Below are 17,520 nucleotides of genomic sequence, written 5' to 3' on the forward strand. Positions count from 1 at the left end.
TTCAGAGTAGGGGTTGTGTTGGGATGGACGAGTATATTGTGTTGGTTCAGTGGATGGCAGAGTACCACTGTGGGAGGGGTAGGAAGGATAGTGAGCAGGACATTTCTCATTTCAGGGCATGAGAGGTACTACAAATCCTGGAGGAGAATGTAATTCCATTGTTCCAGTCCTGGGCGGTCCTCCACCATTCACCGAACCTACACAATATACTTGTCCATCCTTACACAACCCCTGCTCTCAATCCCTTACCTCATGGCTCATACCCCTGTAGTAGACCTAGTAGCAAGACCTGTCCCATATATCCTTCCACCAACATCTACTTCAATCCGGTCACTGACATCACCCATCCCATCAAAGGCAGGCCTACCTGTGAAGCCAGTCATGTGGTCTAGAAGCTAACTTGTAACCACTGTGCTGCACTTTATGAAGGCATGACAACCAACAAGCTGTCTGTCCGCACAAATGGCCACCGACTAACTGTGGCCACGAATCAAGTGGACCACCCTGTTGCTGAACATGCTGCCAAACATGATATCCTTTATTTCAATGACTGCTTCACAGCCTGTTCCATATGGATCCTTCCCACCAACACCAGCTTTCCTGAATTGCACAGGTGGTAACTTTCCCTGCAATACTTCCTATGTTCTCATAACCCACCTGGCCTCAACCTCCATTAGTCACTGTCCTTACCCATACAGCCCCTTCCCTGTTCCAATTCCAGCACTACACAGCCGTCATTCCACCACCACACCCTGTCTTTTTATTTCTCTCCTTTTCTGCTACTTCCCCCCTCCTTCCCACCTCTCCCCTGCCTACGTCTAACCTGCAGCACTTCACTGTCTGCCACCTCCACCATACTATCCCTTCCCCTCCCCACCCCAGCCCTTCCTCCTTACCTCCACATTGTTCACAGTGTGGTTTCAGTTGCCTGAGACTACAGTCGTATATGTGACTTGCATTTACGTGTGTGTGTGTGTGTGTGTGTGTGTGTGTGTGTGTGTGTGTGTGTGTGTGTGGGTGTGTGTGTGTGGGTGGGCGCGCACGCCTTTTGTCGACAAAGGTGTTGATTGCTGAAAGCTTTAGTTGTGAGAGTCTTTTTTGTTGTGCCTATCTGTGACACACCATCTCCTTCTCATAATATTGCCACATTCCACTCTGGATTTTCCATTTTTTGGTTTCTTGAAGATGAGCTACCCCAGAACATTATTCCATATGACATTATTGAATGAAAATATGCTAAATACGTCAGCTTACTGATTTCTCTCTCCCCAAGATTTGCAATGGTTCTAAGCACAAATGTGACTGAACTAGGCCGATTCTGGAATTGCGAAATGTGATTTTTCCCAATTCAAATTATCAATATGGAACCCAAAAATGTTGAAGTTTCCAGCCATTTATTATTTCCTTATCATGTGTTACACTTATCACTGGTGTATTACCCATAGAAGTGCAGAAATGAATATGTTGTGTCTTTTAAAATTGAGGGTGAGACCATTCACAGAAAACCAGTCAATAATACTTTTAAGAACTTTGTTCACCATTTCTGATGTTTCTTTACAATTGCTTGGATTGATTACAATACCAGTATCATCTGCAAAAAGAACTAATTCTGCTTGTTTTATATTAAATGGAAGATCATTTACATATATATGAGGAACAGTAGTGGACCCAAGACTGAACCTTCGGGAACCCCATACGTGATTTCTTCCCAGTTCGATTTATGTCCCTCCGGATGACATATGATGGGTGTAATATGCAATGCAACACATATTTCTTATTATGAGTGAAAATTAGGATGAACTACACTCTTTAACTATAATTGTGATTGTCTACCTTCCTTACCGATCTTGTTAATTTTGTGTGCTTTTAAGTTACTAAACATTAAATAGAAAGTACATGACTTCCAAAGTGGGTATTACTTTTATGGTCAATAGTTCCTACAACCTTCAATAGGACCAGAAGTCTTCAATAAACAAAACAAAAAAAGTCGAAGTGTAATGAAACATTCATACAATGTGGCCTGGTGTAGATATAAAAGATGTGATATGTTTACACTGTGTTATTTTCATAATAATTTTAGGGAAGCAATCATTAATTTAAAAGCTACAAGAGTCAGCTGAAGATTACAATTCATTTAGCACAAACAACCACATCTTAGATCTTAAACATGACACATGGTTATTGAATCAAATCTTTGATTTTCTATCTCAAATTTTTATTCCATAACTGGAAACACATAAAAAAATCTTGGCAAGTTAAGTACTGTTCTCATGTTTATTAAAATAATTAATTACAAAAAGACAATAATATGTAGCATATCAACAATATATGTGTACTTTATAAGTGTTTAATTATGCAGACTATACATTTCACCTCATATATTGCCTAACAATAGTGACAAATATTCAGTTTAAGTACACAAGAAAAATATTCTTATTAACAAAGGTGTCTAAATGACTGAACATGTATGGGATGTTCTCATTTACTCTCAAATTGTGCACAAAAGTTTTGCCATAATCACCAAACACGTGAAGAAACAACCGTAACTTATATGATGCGCTCTGAACTCATGCTACTTCCTTTAATGTGCCATTTCTTTTAACTCCTCCATACTAGTGTTGCAAGCCAGATTAAACAATAAGAAAAATAAAAATACATTATTTTTAAAATTCAATAGTTATTAAAACAGCAAGTAACACAAAAAATTTTAAATAGGAAAAAAAAATTGTGTGAAATGTGGAAAAATGAAAGCAAATGATTGAAAATTTGTACAAATGGGCCTCTAAGCAATGTAAAAATAGGTCACCTACTGGTTCCTGCATGTAAAGAAATGTAAGGATGGTAGATGCAACATTTCACGGATCAAAAAATTTAACAATAGTATTAATAACAGCCTGGAGAGCTCACACCCAAAAGCTACTGCAAAAATCTTAATGGGCATTAAACATTTTGAGAAGACGACTTTCTGTGCATAGTTTGTACAAAGCAGATGAGATGTCCAGTCTACAGTAGTCTATGGTGATGTCATGTTAGAGGTACTTTGATGCGAACAAAAATACTAACCTTCTAAAAAACATAGTAAATATTTTCTTGTATATACTGTCACCTTTTATCAGATAACTGAAAACTAATGTGAATTCGCTGATTTCAAACAACAGTGCCTGAAACACTTGGCAATTTTGTCAACAGTATGCTTTTACAAAGGTTATCTGATCAATTAACTTTGTATTCTGTCTCTTCATACATATCTTCTCCAAGCTTCTCACATTTCCCGCTGCATGCTGGTAACATATCTATTTTGTGGAGGTGCCTGGTGACCAGGTGGACCAGCTTGGCTGTACAATAGACGATTACTTTGTGCCTGCGTAACATACACACTCTGAAAAATAAATAAATAAAAACTCAGTATACAGAATATTATCTTTTGTGTAAACTACTCATTTGTCTACTTAAAATTACAGGACCTGCTGAACGTGACTAAAGTCTAATGAGTACAGAATAAGAATATGGACTGCAGGTAAACTGAAGAAAGACGAAAGTAATGAAGCACAGCAGAAACGAGATTAGCAATAAACTTAACATCAAAATTGATGAACAAGAAGTATATGGAGTGAAGGAATTCTGTGAACTTGGTAGCAAAATAACACGAGAGATGAAGCAAGGGTGACATCAAAAATAGGTTAGTATAGGCTAATATGGCACTACTGACCAAAAGAAGTCTACTAGTATTAACAGCAGTCTTAAATTGAGGAACAAACCTCTAAGAATGTAGATTTGGAGCACAGCGTTGTATGAAAGTGAATCATGGAACGTGCAAAAAATAGAAAAGAAGATAATCGAAGCATTTGAGATGTGGTACTATATGATAATTGCGAGGGTTTTACACATCCAAATTTCAAAATTCTTTTGTCTTCTTGGTATTGATGTTCCTGTTGCATCTTTGCAATTTCAGCAGTTTTGAACATTCACTTCACATTCACTTCATTGTTGACAGTCAAAAAGGTTTCATGTGTTTTTGAGTGCTTGGCAAATTTTTAGTTTTGTAAAAGATGTATTGAAGAATATGCATAACATTTTGCTTGAAAAATGGAATAAAGTGCAGCACTGCATTCAAAATGTTCACTGTGTTTTTTGGTGGCTCTACGCTAACGTGTAAGACGAGAGTTTACAAGTGGTATAAATGTTTCAAAGAGGATCAAGATGATGTTGAAGATGACAACCATCCTGCCCTAGCACATCAATTATTGATGACAATGTGGAATAAATAAAGAAAATGCTCCTGGAAAATTGTCAAATCACCATCAGAGAGGTTGCTGATGAAATCGGCATATCCTTTGGCTGATCTCAAGCAATTTCCTTGCATTTGGGCAAGATATGTGTCGCACAAAAGTTTGTTCAAAAGTTGTTGAATTTCCACCAAAAATAACATCATGCAGATATCACTGAGGAATTGCTGAACTAAGTCAGCAATGATCCAGAGCTTCCAAAGAAGGCTGTAACTGGTGACAAAACATGGGTACACAGGTATGATGTAGAAACCGATGCTCATTCATCCCAATGGAAACTGCCTGAAGAGCCAAGGCCAAAAATAAATTCAACAAGTTACATCACAAGTGAAGGTTCTTCTCACTGTTTTCTTCAATTACAATGGGACAGTGCATCATGAGTGCCTGACTTACGGTTGCACAGTCAATAAGGGATACTAACTGGAAGTTATATGCCATTTGCGTGAAGCAATCTGATGAAAAGCACCAGAATTTTGCCAAAATCACTTGCGGAAATTGCATCACGATAACAGTCCCGCTCACACCTCAATGCTTGTTCGTGATTTTTTGGTGAGAAATGAAACTGTTATGTTGTCTCAGTCACTATATCCAACAGACTTAGTCCTCTGGAACTTCTTTCTATTCCCAAGGCTGAAGTAAACCATGAAAGAAGGTCATGTTGCCACCATCAATGAGATGAAAACCAAATCACTGAAGGAGCTGAACATCATAACTAAAAGTGAGTTCCATAATTGCTTCCAAGACTGGAAAAAGTTCAGGTACAAGTGTATTACATCTGTGGAGATGACTTTGAAGGGGTCAAATTTGATGAGTAGATAAAAATTATTTAACAAAAACAAAAATTTCCATTACCTTTTGATCACATCTCATATCAAGAACACTGACAAGAAGAAGAGAGAGGATAATAGGACATGTTGTTAAAACATCAGGAAACATTTTACAAGACACAAAGATTGGAATGCATGCAACAAATAATTGGAGATTTTGGGTATGAATGGAACTCTGGAATAAAGAGAGGTAGAGATGTACAAGAGATGAAGTCATGACAGATCACATCAACCAATAAGATGATTCATGGTGGGGAGACTACTACACTGTAGAAAAATTCTTCCTACTGAAATAGAACTAGACTCAGTCTGCAATAAAATAAAAACTAACATAACATTAAAACAACTACAGACAGCAATGACTGTTAATACCAACATTATAAAAAGTGGATAACTCCTCTTCTAGTTTAAGTAAATACTGCCATCTACACTTCCATAGAAACACACACACCTGCCGAAGCAGTGTCACACTTGGGTTATTGTTTTACCCCTTGCATTCTGGAAAATACAGGTCATAATGTTCCTAATAGATGAACTTAACTACCCGACTCATAAAATTAACACATAGCTATCATTCCTGTGACACTTTTGGTGTTAAGTGGATGCAAGTCTCATCTATAATATAAAATCACGGCACAAAATCTATTGGATCATTTTTTAAATATTTAAAATATAGCTGAGAAATTCATTATCAGGTTTGTTTTTGGTCAGTATAGAGCAAAAATGACAAGACCCTGCAAAAATCCTTTTGATAGTAAATTTTTCATTGCAGAATTTACTCATAAATATTCCACACATTCATCAAGCAACATATTCTTGATGATTGGTCAGAAATGAATGGCACATATACTGCTGAAAAAATTATTTCCAGAGTGTATTGATTCCTCATAATATGTGAGATTATTCTCTCCTCTTTCTTAAATACGGGTTTTTACTAGGTTAAAGAAAGGTAAACCTGAATTTATATCTTTTGTAGATTTACAGAAAGCTTTTGACAATATCAACCAGAATACACTCTTTAAAATTTTGAAGAAAGAAGGGATAAAATATAGGCAGCAAAAGGTTTTACGCACAATATTCTGACGACTAGTCCTGTTGTCTTCTTCAGGTGATCTGAGTAGTGTTGTTACATGTACTTGCAGCACCTAAAGAAGACAATGGGGTTGGTCATCAAAATATTGTGCACAATACAGAAATGACAACTTGTCCATACATCTGGAAAAACATATTATATTGTAACTGGTTGGTTGCTTGGTTGGTTGGCTGGATTAAAAGAGGGGGGAAAAGGTCCAAACTACGAGGTCATCAGTCCCTTGTTCCGAACAAAACAATACCACAAGTTTGAGAATAAAATAAACAATTAAGGACAACAAACATGTAAAAGGACATCGGGGACAAGAAAACCACAGAAACGCAAGAAGCAGGATGAAGAGATTAAAACAACAAAGCAGATTACCATGGCTGGCTAACCATGAAAGTTAAAAAAAGGAGAAGCCAGCCACTCTGCAACACATTAAAACCTCCACCCTAGAAGCACTAGGGTGCTGGACACAGACGGCCAAAGGACATGCGCCAAAACTTAGGTCAAACGATAAAACCCACCATCACAAATAAAATGTAAAACTAAATCAGCCGATGAGGCGTTGTCAGATAAAATTAGCGGCAACGAGTCCGGTAACCCAAGATTTCATCACTGGGCAGTCAGTGGGACAGTGCACCAGAATATGGGCCACTGTCAGCCAGGCACCGCAACGACATTCAGGCGGGTCTTCAAGGCGCAGGAGGTAACCGTGGGTCACCCAAGTGTGGCCAATGTGGAGCCGACAGAGGACAACTGATTTCCTGCGAGAGGCCCACATGGAAGACGTCCACACATTCATAGTCTCCTTAATGACACACAGTTTGTTGTGTGTACTGTTATGCCATTCTGTCTTCCAAAGCCAAAAACCCTATGGCTTAAGTCAGAACGCAGGTCAGGTCCAGAGATGCCCATCTCCAGAAGCGGTTTCCACATAGCCTGTTTGGCCAGCCTGTCGACAAGTTCGTTGCCTGGGATGCTGACATGTCCTGGGGACTACACAACCACCACTGAACAACGGGACTGGTCCAGGGCATAGATGGACTCCTGGATGGATGCCACCAAAGGATGGCGAGGGTAGCACTGGTCGATAGCCCGCAGGCTGCTCAATGGGCCAGTACACAAAAGAAATGATTCCCCAGGGCATGAACAGATACACTGAAGTGCACAAGAGATGGCCACCAGCTCTGCAGTGAATACACTGCAGCCACTGGGCAAGGAATGCTGTTCAAGTTGGCCTCTGTGGACGTAGGTGAAGCCAACATGACCATCAGCTATTGAGCCATCAGTGTAAACCACTTCAGAGCCCTGGAACACATCAAGAATCGAAAGGAAGTGACAGCGGAGAGTGGCAGGAGTTAGTTAGGGTCATGCGAAAGGTCCAGACGAATCTGCGGCCTAGGTGTACACCATGGAGGTGTATGCAGACAGACCCAGATGGGAGGTGGTAAAGGGAAGGACTCCGGTTCAGACACAAGCGACTGCATGCGAACCACTATCGTTAGCCCTGACCTGGGCCACCAATGTGGGAAATGAACTGCCATAAGTGGAATTTGGATGCTCAGGAGAACTACGAATGTGGACCGCATTATTGATTATTGGCGGGCAGTTGTGCACGCCTGACTTTCAACGGAGGGACTTCGGCCTCCACCAGGACACTGGTCACCGGACTCATTCTAAAAGCTCCCATTGTTAGGCAAACACCACAGTAGTGCACTGGGTCGAGTACATGCAACGCAGAGGGCACCGTCGAACCATAAATCAGACTCCCATAGTCAAGGCAGGATTGAACAAGGGCTTTGTAGAGCTGCAAGAGAGTAGAGCAATCTGCACCCCAGTTGGTATTGCCCAGGCAGTGAAGGGCATTGAGGTGCTGCCAGCACTTCCGCTTGAGCTGACAAATGTGAGGTAGCCAAGTCAATCGGGTGTTGAAAACCAATCCTAAGAATCGATATGTCTCCACCACAGTGAGTGGATCATCTTGAAGGTGAAGTTCTGGTTCCGTATGAATGGGATGATGCCAACAGAAGTGCATGGCACACGACTTTGCGGCCGAAAACTGGAAGCCATGGCCGTGAGCCCATGACTGTGCTTTGTGGATGGCTCCCTGTAGGTGCTGCTCAGCAACACCAGTACTGGTGGAACAGTACGAAATGCAGAAGTCGTCTGCATACAGAGAAAGTGAGCCGGACGATCCTACAGCTGCTGCTAGACTGTTAATGTCCATTAAAAATAGTGATACACTCAAGACACAGCCCTGCGGAACCCCATTCTCCTGGATATGGGGGAAACTATGGGAGGCACCAACTTGGCCTTGGAAAGTTCGGAGCGACAGGAAATTCTGGATAAAAATCAGGAGCGGGCCTCAGAGACCCCACCCATATAATGTGGCAAGGGTATGATGTTGCCAGGTGGTGTCATACGCTTTGCGCAGATCAAAAAAGATGGCAACGAGGTGTTGGCGTCTGGAAAAGGCTGTTCAGATAGCAGACTTGAGGGACACAAGATTATCAGTAGTAGAGCACCCCTGGCGGAAGCTGCCCTCACATGGAGCCAGTAGGCCATGTGACTCCAGAACCCAAGCCAACCACCGACACACCATACATTCCAGCAGCTTACATACAACGTTGGTGAGGCTGATGAGCCGATAGTTATCCACATCAAGTGGGTTTTTACCCGGTTTGAGCACCGGAACGATGGTGCTCTCCCGCCATTGTGAAGGAAAGACGCCATCGCACCAGATCCGGTTGAAGATGACAAGGAGATGGTGCTTGTAGCCAGACGAGAGATGTTTAATCATCTGACTGTGGATCCGATCCGGTCCAAGAGCTGTGTTGGGGCAATGTGCAAGTGAGCTGAAGAGTTCCCACTCCATAAATGAGGCGTTATAGGGTTCACTGTGGCTTGTAGTGAATGGGAGGACTTTCCTTGCCATCCGCCGTTTGAGGGGGGTAATTCTCCGACGCAGAGGCTCAGGCATAGTGCTCAGCAAAGTGCTCAATCGCGTTTGCATCGGTACATAACACGGCATTGATGGTAATGCCGGGTACCCAAAGAGACATCTGATCATTGACCAGACTTGGTAAGGCGACATATGGCACCCAATGGTCAACACGTACCTCTCCCAACACTCCTTTTCCTGTCGTTTTATAAGAAGGCGTATATGGGCATGGAGCTGTAGAGCTCACTGATGCTCTGTAATTGCCTCGACTTCCGGTGACCACCACGGGACAGTCTTTCACCAGGGCCACCCTACAGAGCGAGGGATCTCATTTTCTGCCACAGAAATGATTGTGATAGTCACTTGCTCAACCATCACATCGATGTCACCATGTGGTGGAGAGTGAACTGTGACATCAGAGGTGCAAGTTTCCCAGTTCGCCTTGTTTAAAACCCATCTGGGCAGGTGTCCGTGGGCCTGATGCCAGGGCAGTGACAGGAAGTGGTCAATACCACACAGGCCATCCAGTGCTCTCCAGTGGATAGATGGGAGAAGTTCTGGGTTGCAAATTGATAAATCAATGGCCGAGTAACTACCTCAAGCCACACTGAAATGTGTGGCGGCCCCATAATTTAATAGGTGGAGGTTGAAATGAGACAGTAAAATCTCTGCCTCGGCCAATAAGCATGGTGTCACTCCACAAGGGGTTATTGGCGTTAAAATTTCCCAAAAGTAGGAAAGGTTTGGGGAGTTGCTCAATCAGTGCAGCAAATACATTCAGGGGTACTGCACCATGTGGAGGAAGATATACATTGCAGACAGTTATTTTGTATTTTGTCCATATTCTGACAGCCACAGCTTCAAGATGGATTTGACGGGGCACAATTTCACTACAGACTGAGTTTAGGGCATAAACGCAAACACCACCTGACACTCGATTATAGTCGCTATGGTTCCTTTAATATCCCTTATAGTCACAGAGGGTAGGAGCCCGCATTTCTGGGAACCAGGTTTCCTGGAGGGCAATGCAGATAGCCAGGTGTAAAGCTTAACAGTTGCTGGCACCGCAAGTTCCTTGTTCTGAGGGGTCTTCTTTTTCGATTTCTCGCACTGTTCTTTGAGTTTCCCTGGGTGGTAGGACTTCATTGAATCAGTCACCAGGACTGATGATGAGCATGAAGCCCTACGACCAGCTGCTTTTGGGCTCTTCAGCCACTGGCGGGTGTCAGAAAACTGGGAAGGGAGTGACCCAAGGAACCTCTTCCTGGCGAGAGGAGCTGAAGAAGCCTTACCCTTCTCTGGCTCAGAAGTGGGGACTGAAATCCCCAATGGTTGGGGGGCGGGCGGGAGGTGTTCCTCCCGAAGTAGGTGGTACGGGAGCAACAGGGACGGAAGTTCACCTCGCCATCAAGGGGGCAGATGTAGTCTCCCAGTTATGAGAGGCAACAGGAATTCGAGGAACTGATAGGGTGAGAACTGTTCTTGTAGCGGCGTATGAGGTGGTCATAGCCACAAGATGCAGGTGCTCAAATTTTCTCTTAGCCTCAGTGTAGGTCAGTCAGTCAGTCAGTCTAGAGTCTTATATTCCATGATTCTGTAAAATCCTGCAGTCTGGTGAGCAAGGTGAATGATGATCTCCACAGTTGACACAGATGGGAGGCGGGGCGCATGCAGTATTGGGATGCAATGGACATCCACAATCTCAACAGGTGAGACGAAGTACAGCAGGAAGACATGTGGCTGAACTTCCAGCACTTAAAAACACCCTCATTGGGGGAGGGATCTATGTTTTGACGTCACAGCGGTAGACAATCACCTTGACCCTCTCTGCCAATGTGTCACCTCAAAGGTCAAGATGAAGGCACCGGTGGCAACCTGGTTATCCCTCGGACACCGATGGATGCTCCAGACGAAATGAACACCTTGCTGCTCTAAATTGGCGAGCAGCTTGTCGTCAGACTGCAAAAGAAGGTCCCTGTGGAATATAATACCCTGGACCATATTTAAGCTCTTATGAGGCGTGATGGTAACAGAAACACCCTCCAACTTGTCACAAGTGGGTAATGCCTGTGACTGAGCAGAGGATGCTGTTTTTATCAAAACTGATCCAGAGTACATTTTGGACAAGTCCTCCTCCTCCCCAAACTTGTCCTCGAAATGCTTCACTGCCATCCTTAGCCTGGCATTTCTCCCATGGTGTGGCCAGGGAGGGGAATGACTTGGGGTCATATTTCTTAGCATTAAAGTTAGACTTTGCCCACTTAGAGACTGCTGGTGGCGGACCACCAGCAAGAAATGACGTACTATGCTTCATGGCATGTCATCCATCCTAATGCCACCCACTCCGACCAGGGGCTGTCCCCACGGGTGCCACCTAGCTGCAGCAAAGGCCACCTGGCAGGATGGCCATTGCCGGGAATCCCAATGCCCCAGGGTGACGGACATCTACTCCTTGGCATACGTGGGGAGTTAACGGCGCAGGCATCAGCAGAGCGATCCCTGTGTTGTTAGGGGACTACAACCAACAGGTTACATGGCGGCCCCACCACAAAGGACTGGCTACTGTGCCAGAAATGAGGTACAAAGAAGTCCATGGTCATTGTCAGCACAGAAAGTGACACTGCGTGGTGCATGGTGAAAAACGCACCCAGGAAGGTGTCCTTGCCCAAGAGATGGAGAATGGGCAGGACTGCAATGCGACAACGAGAAAGTGGACTAAAGACCTCAATGCACGATGAACATGATGCACCATGTAAGGCGCCCCTCCCCAATTGGTTTGCTCTTTGGGAAAATTTTTAAAATTGGAGGTCAAACCCTACAGGGGACCATCACATAAAGGCCGAAACGTGTGAGACTCCTTTTAGTCACCTCTTATGACAGGCAGCAATACCTCAGGCCTATTCTTACCCCTGGACCCGCAAGGGGGGGGGGGTCTATTGTAATTCTGCCAGACACAACAAAGGATTTGCAAGAGCAGTTAAATGGAATGTGTAGTGTCTTGAGAAAAGGTTATAAGATGGACATAAACAAAAGAAAGGTAATTAAATGTAGCTGAAGTAAATCAGGTGATACTGAGGGAATTATAATAGGAAACGAGATACTAAAAGTAGTGGATGAGTATTGCCATTTGGGCAGTAAAATAGCTGATGAAGGCTGAAGTAGAGAGGATATAAAATGTAGACTGTCACTGGCCAGTAAAACACTTTTGAAGGAGAGAAATTTAACGGTTAGGAAGTCTTTTCTGAAGGTATATGTCTGGAGAGTAACCTTGTCTGGAGGTGAAACATGGACCATACACAGCTCAGACAAGAATAGAATAGGAACTTTTGAAATGTGCTGCTACAGAGGAGTGCTGAAGATTATGTGGGCAGATGAGTAAGTAATGAGGAGGTACTTAATCAAATTGCAGAAAAAGTAAATTTGTGGCAGTATAAGAAAGGGTCAGGATGATAGGACACATCCTGGGGCATCCCAGAACCGTCACTTTGGCAATATAGTGAATGGGGGAGGGGGGGGGGGGGGGGAGTGTAAAAACTGCACAGTGAAACCTAGGTAGGAATACAGTAAGCAGGTTAAAATGGATGAAGGTTGCAATAGTTAGCCACAGATGAAGTTTGCATTGTGTAGACCAGTGTAGAGAGCTCTAAGAAACCAATCTTTGGACTGAAGATAACAACAACAACAACAACAACAATTACTACTACTACTACTACTACTGATTCTTTCCACTGATTTTGAATTTTCCTTTGCCCCCAGACTCACTGAAGATACCAAGGGTCATCTGGGTTGATTTTTTTGCCTCTGTGTACAAGAGCTCTTCACAGAATCAGAGGTAAGCAACTGGGTTGTTGGAAATGAAGTTCGTAGCATCTTTTTCTCCTTGCTGGGATATTTTGGTAAAAGCTGATGTTTGGCATCCATACTTGCCATGTTCAGCGTCTGATAAGTATACATCCTAAGACTCTTTGGACTTCACTTACAAGTCATTTCGCCATTCCTTCTTACACTCTGTACTCCTCCCACTCCACCTGTTTTCATCCCAATTTCCATTTTAGTTAAAAATGTGATTTGTCTAGTATCTCTCTCTTCAGCTCTTTGTTTCAGAACCAAGAACTTTTTCTTCTTTCATCTACTTACCTTCGAGTCCAACAACTTCTGCAGTTGGCTTCACTTCTTCTTTGACCTTGAACCATTCTAAAATGTACCTTTCACTCTGCAGCAGAATGCATACAAATTTGAAACTCCCTAATACATTAAAATTATTTGTCGAATTTTGCATTCGCCCATTCTGTTGGTGCCTGGTTACAAATGGTTTCCCCATCCATCTATGTAGAGGTTTGTAATGGATTGTTCACCACTGTTTTCTCTCTTTAAAAAAAAATCCCTTTCACTGCCTCTTGATCTCAGTTTTTATCATTTGCTTTTCTGTACAACACCTGTGCTCTATAAACAATTGTCAGATATGTCATTTCCTGACAGAACATTTGTTTCTGATTTGTCACGAATTTCTGACCTCCTGCCCACTGAGTGTACTATTGTATATCCCTGCATTTAAAAAAGGAGTTCTCGGCACTTAAATGCTGTTCTTGATACTAAGTGCACTGAAAGTTGCAAGGACTCTCAGCATTTTGCTTCAAGTTGATAGACTGTTCTCCATGCGGGACCAGAACTTCATTTGCCTCAGTCCTTAATGAACAGAACAATTCTGACACTGTTCACTTCACCTGATGTGTTCCATTCTATACGAAAAATCTCTGTAAACCATACTCTCTCTTAATTTTTTGCTTGATTTCACTTCAACACATGCTATCAATACAATTTGTTCTGGCTCTACAACTTGCCACACTTTCCAAGCTCAAGTTTTTTGATGTTCCCAATCATTTTTCTACATATATAAGTGGTCAGTGGCAGTAATGCACTCAGACTGTTAACTGACAATGCTTTTATCTGCAGGAATGTATTTTCACTGGGCAGTTGAAAGAAACTGCAGAAAACTTGGACAATGTTTTCAGTAGGTCTAATGAATAGTACTTCTCCATAGAGTCTGCTGCACTGTTAAAATATCTAGTGGTGACACTATGTAGTGATATGAAATAAAACAAATTTGTGAAATTAGTTTTAGTTGAACGAAAAATTACATTTAATGGGAGAATTATTTGGAAGTGTACTGCATCTGGAAAAAACTAATGGAAATGATACTACTTCTCCAGTATCTAGAGTCTGTACTGTGCAGAAGAATGTCTCCCCAGAAGGAAGAATCACAGAAGGCATAAAGGAAGAAGAAATTGAATTAACAAGATGTAGATGTTAAGAAACTGAAGAATAATAAGGCACCAGGAGAATATAGGATAATGGCAGAGATATTGAAAGCAGGGGGTGCGAAACTTCAGAAAAAGATGTATAATCTCGTAAGTGAAATATCGAGAAAAGAGTAGATCCCGAAAGAGTGGTAGTGAGCTACCATTATCTCACTGCATAAAAAGACCAATAAAAGGATTTGTAGTAATTAGAGGAATTTCTCTACTAAGTGTAACATACAAAGTGCTATCATTAATAATTCTGGAAAAGCTGACGTCTTTTGCTGAAGAAACTATTGGAGAGGACCAGCAAGTTTTGCGGGCAGGAATATCAACCATGGATCAAATTTTCTCTTTGATACAAACCTGGGAGATGTGCTAGGAACATATCACAGTATACACAGATTAAGTAATTGATTTTTTAATTTGGTCCTGGAGAAAATAATTCAGGAGGTGAAAAAACAAGGTAAAGGGGTGAAGCTAAATGGAAGAATGCAGCTATTGGGATATGCAGACAATATTGCACCCATAGCAGAGTCAGAGGTAGAGATGGCAGAAACTGTAGAGGATTTGAAAAAGAATGCAAGTATGACTGGATCGAGGATTAATTTGAAGAAGATTGAAACGACAGAAGTATCCAGAGAAGCACCTAATAATGCCCCATTACAAGTTGGAATATGGAATATAATTGAAGTGGAAACCTTTAAGTAGTTCATCACCTTGTTCAACAGGCATAATAACCTATAACAAGAAAATAATCAACTTACTTCAGTGTGAAACAAATATCATCAAAAAATCTGTCAGTTAAGACCAAACTTAAAGCCTCTAATGCAGTGGTGGTACCAGTGTTGTTATATGGGACATAAATGTTAAGTACCACAACAAATATGAAGAGAACAAGCTGATCTTTGATCATGAGAAAGATCTTTGGACCAATCCGTTTAGAGAACACATGGAGACATAGAAAGAACCAGGAACTGTAGGACAATTGAACATCAAGCAGAAAATGAAAGTGCACAGAATAAGCCTGGCAGGGCACACTGCCAGGAGGACAGAAACTTATGAGAAAGCCTGCTGGAGCTCACCCAATTGGAAGAGCAAGGAAGTGATGGGAAAACTAAGTGCAGGGCCTTCAGCAGTCCGGTGTCCATGAGAAATGGGTCAAAAGTGCTCAAGACCACTATCTATGGGGGAACAAAGTAAGATCGTCACATGACCTTCAGAGTCTGTGTTCGTTGATATGCGTGTATGTGCGTATCATGTAGTCTAACAGAAAATATTAAGGGTGTCAAACACTGGGTTGCATCAGATCTATGCAGCTCAAACAAAAGTATAAAAGCAATGACCAGGGAACGGAAAATTATAATAATGGTAAAAATGTTCTTGTAAAAACTGCTTGGTAAACTTAAAGCCTGTTCATCTGCTGATACCACATTTCAATAGCAGTCAGTTAAGACACAATGAAAGATCACCTGAAAAGTATGATTTGGTTCGCAACACAGTACTCCCTTTACCTCAAAATATCTAAAATAGGAGTGGCGTTCACAAGTGTTTTACAATAGCAGTTTTTGTGCACCTTATTTATTACTTAACATGAGTCGATGTACAGGGATCTCTCAATGTGCCCCCCCCTCCCCAACGTCAATGCACCATTGCTACCTTCCTGGGTAACTTCATTATTGTGTCACAAAACCACTGTTTGGGGGTACTACAAACCCACTCACGGATGGCTGCCTGCAATTCTTTGATGCTGCTGTTTTACAATAGCAGTTTTTGTGCACCTTATTTATTACTTAACATGAGTCGATGTACAGGGATCTCTTAATGTGCCCCCCCTCCCCAACGTCAATGCACCATTGCCACCTTCCTGGGTAACTTCATTATTGTGTCACAAAACCACTGTTTGGGGGTACTACAAACCAACTCACGGATGGCTGCCTGCAATTCTTTGATGCTGCCAAATCTTTTATCCTGCAGCACGTCCTTCACGTTATCAAATGAAGCTAAATCTGTTGGAGAAATTTGAATATGGTGGGTGTAGCATAACAATGAGTCCCAGTGATGCCAACTTTGCACTGCTAATGACAATGACCTGTCCCGTAAACAGGAGTTTCTTTACCACACAGCATAGTTAAACCGTTAAGAATATCTGTACTTCTGACTCCTTCCTTCCGCAAAAACCATGTAAGTCCCTCTTTATCCATGATAGTCACCTTCCATCTTGTCCATAGCTTTCTCTACAAAAAAAGATTGCTGTCATCGAGTAAAACTGAAGTGATATCAGGTGTTCCCCAGGGAAGCGTCCTCGGACCACTGCTGTTCCTGATCTATATAAATGACCTGGGTGACAATCTCAGCAGTTCTCTTAGGTTGTTTGCAGATGATGCTGTAATTTACTGTCTAGCAAGGTCATCCGAAGACCAGTATCAGTTGCAAAGCGATTTAGAAAAGATTGCTGTATGGTGTGGCAAGTAGCAGTTGACGCTAAATAACAAAAAGTGTGAGGTGATCCACATGAGTTCCCAAAGAAATCCGTTGGAATTCGATTACTCGATAAATAGTACAATTCTCAAGGCTGTCAATTTAACTAAGTACCTGGGTGTTAAAATTATGAACAACTTCAGTTGGAAAGACCACATAGATAATATTGTGGGGAAGGCGAGCCAAAGGTTGCGTTTCATTGGCAGGACACTTAGAAGATGCAACAAGTCCACTAAAGAGACAGCTTACACTACACTTGTTCGTCCTCTGTTAGAATATTGCTGCGTGGTGTGGGATCCTTACCAGGTGGGATTGACAGAGGACATCGAGAGGGTGCAAAAAAGGGCAGCTCGTTTTGTATTATCACGTAATAGGGGAGAGAGTGTGGCAGATATGATACGCGAGTTGGGATGGAAGTCATTAAAGCAAAGACTTTTTCGTCAAGGCGAAATCTATTTACGAAATTTCAGTCACCAACTTTCTCTTCCGAATGCGAAAATATTTTGTTGAGCCCAACCTACATAGGTAGGAATGACCATCAAAATAAAATAAGAGAAATCAGAGCTCGAACAGAAAGGTTTAGGTGTTCATTTTTCCCACGCACTGTTCG

General features: G+C 42.1%; 1 protein-coding gene across 1 annotated transcript in view; it reads right to left on the reverse strand.

Moving 5' to 3' along the window:
- Positions 1-2,255: 2,255 nt before the first annotated feature.
- Positions 2,256-17,520, reverse strand: part of LOC126418982 (G protein pathway suppressor 2) — a 109,204-nt gene continuing 93,939 nt past the window's right edge. The window contains exon 9 of the mRNA XM_050086030.1: positions 2,256-3,379. Coding sequence (XP_049941987.1) covers positions 3,263-3,379 — 117 coding nt within the window. The 3' untranslated portion in view covers positions 2,256-3,262. The remainder of the gene's footprint in view (positions 3,380-17,520) is intronic.

This window comes from Schistocerca serialis, chromosome 9 (genome assembly GCF_023864345.2).
Source record: "Schistocerca serialis cubense isolate TAMUIC-IGC-003099 chromosome 9, iqSchSeri2.2, whole genome shotgun sequence".
In the NCBI taxonomy this organism is placed as follows: domain Eukaryota; kingdom Metazoa; phylum Arthropoda; class Insecta; order Orthoptera; family Acrididae; genus Schistocerca; species Schistocerca serialis.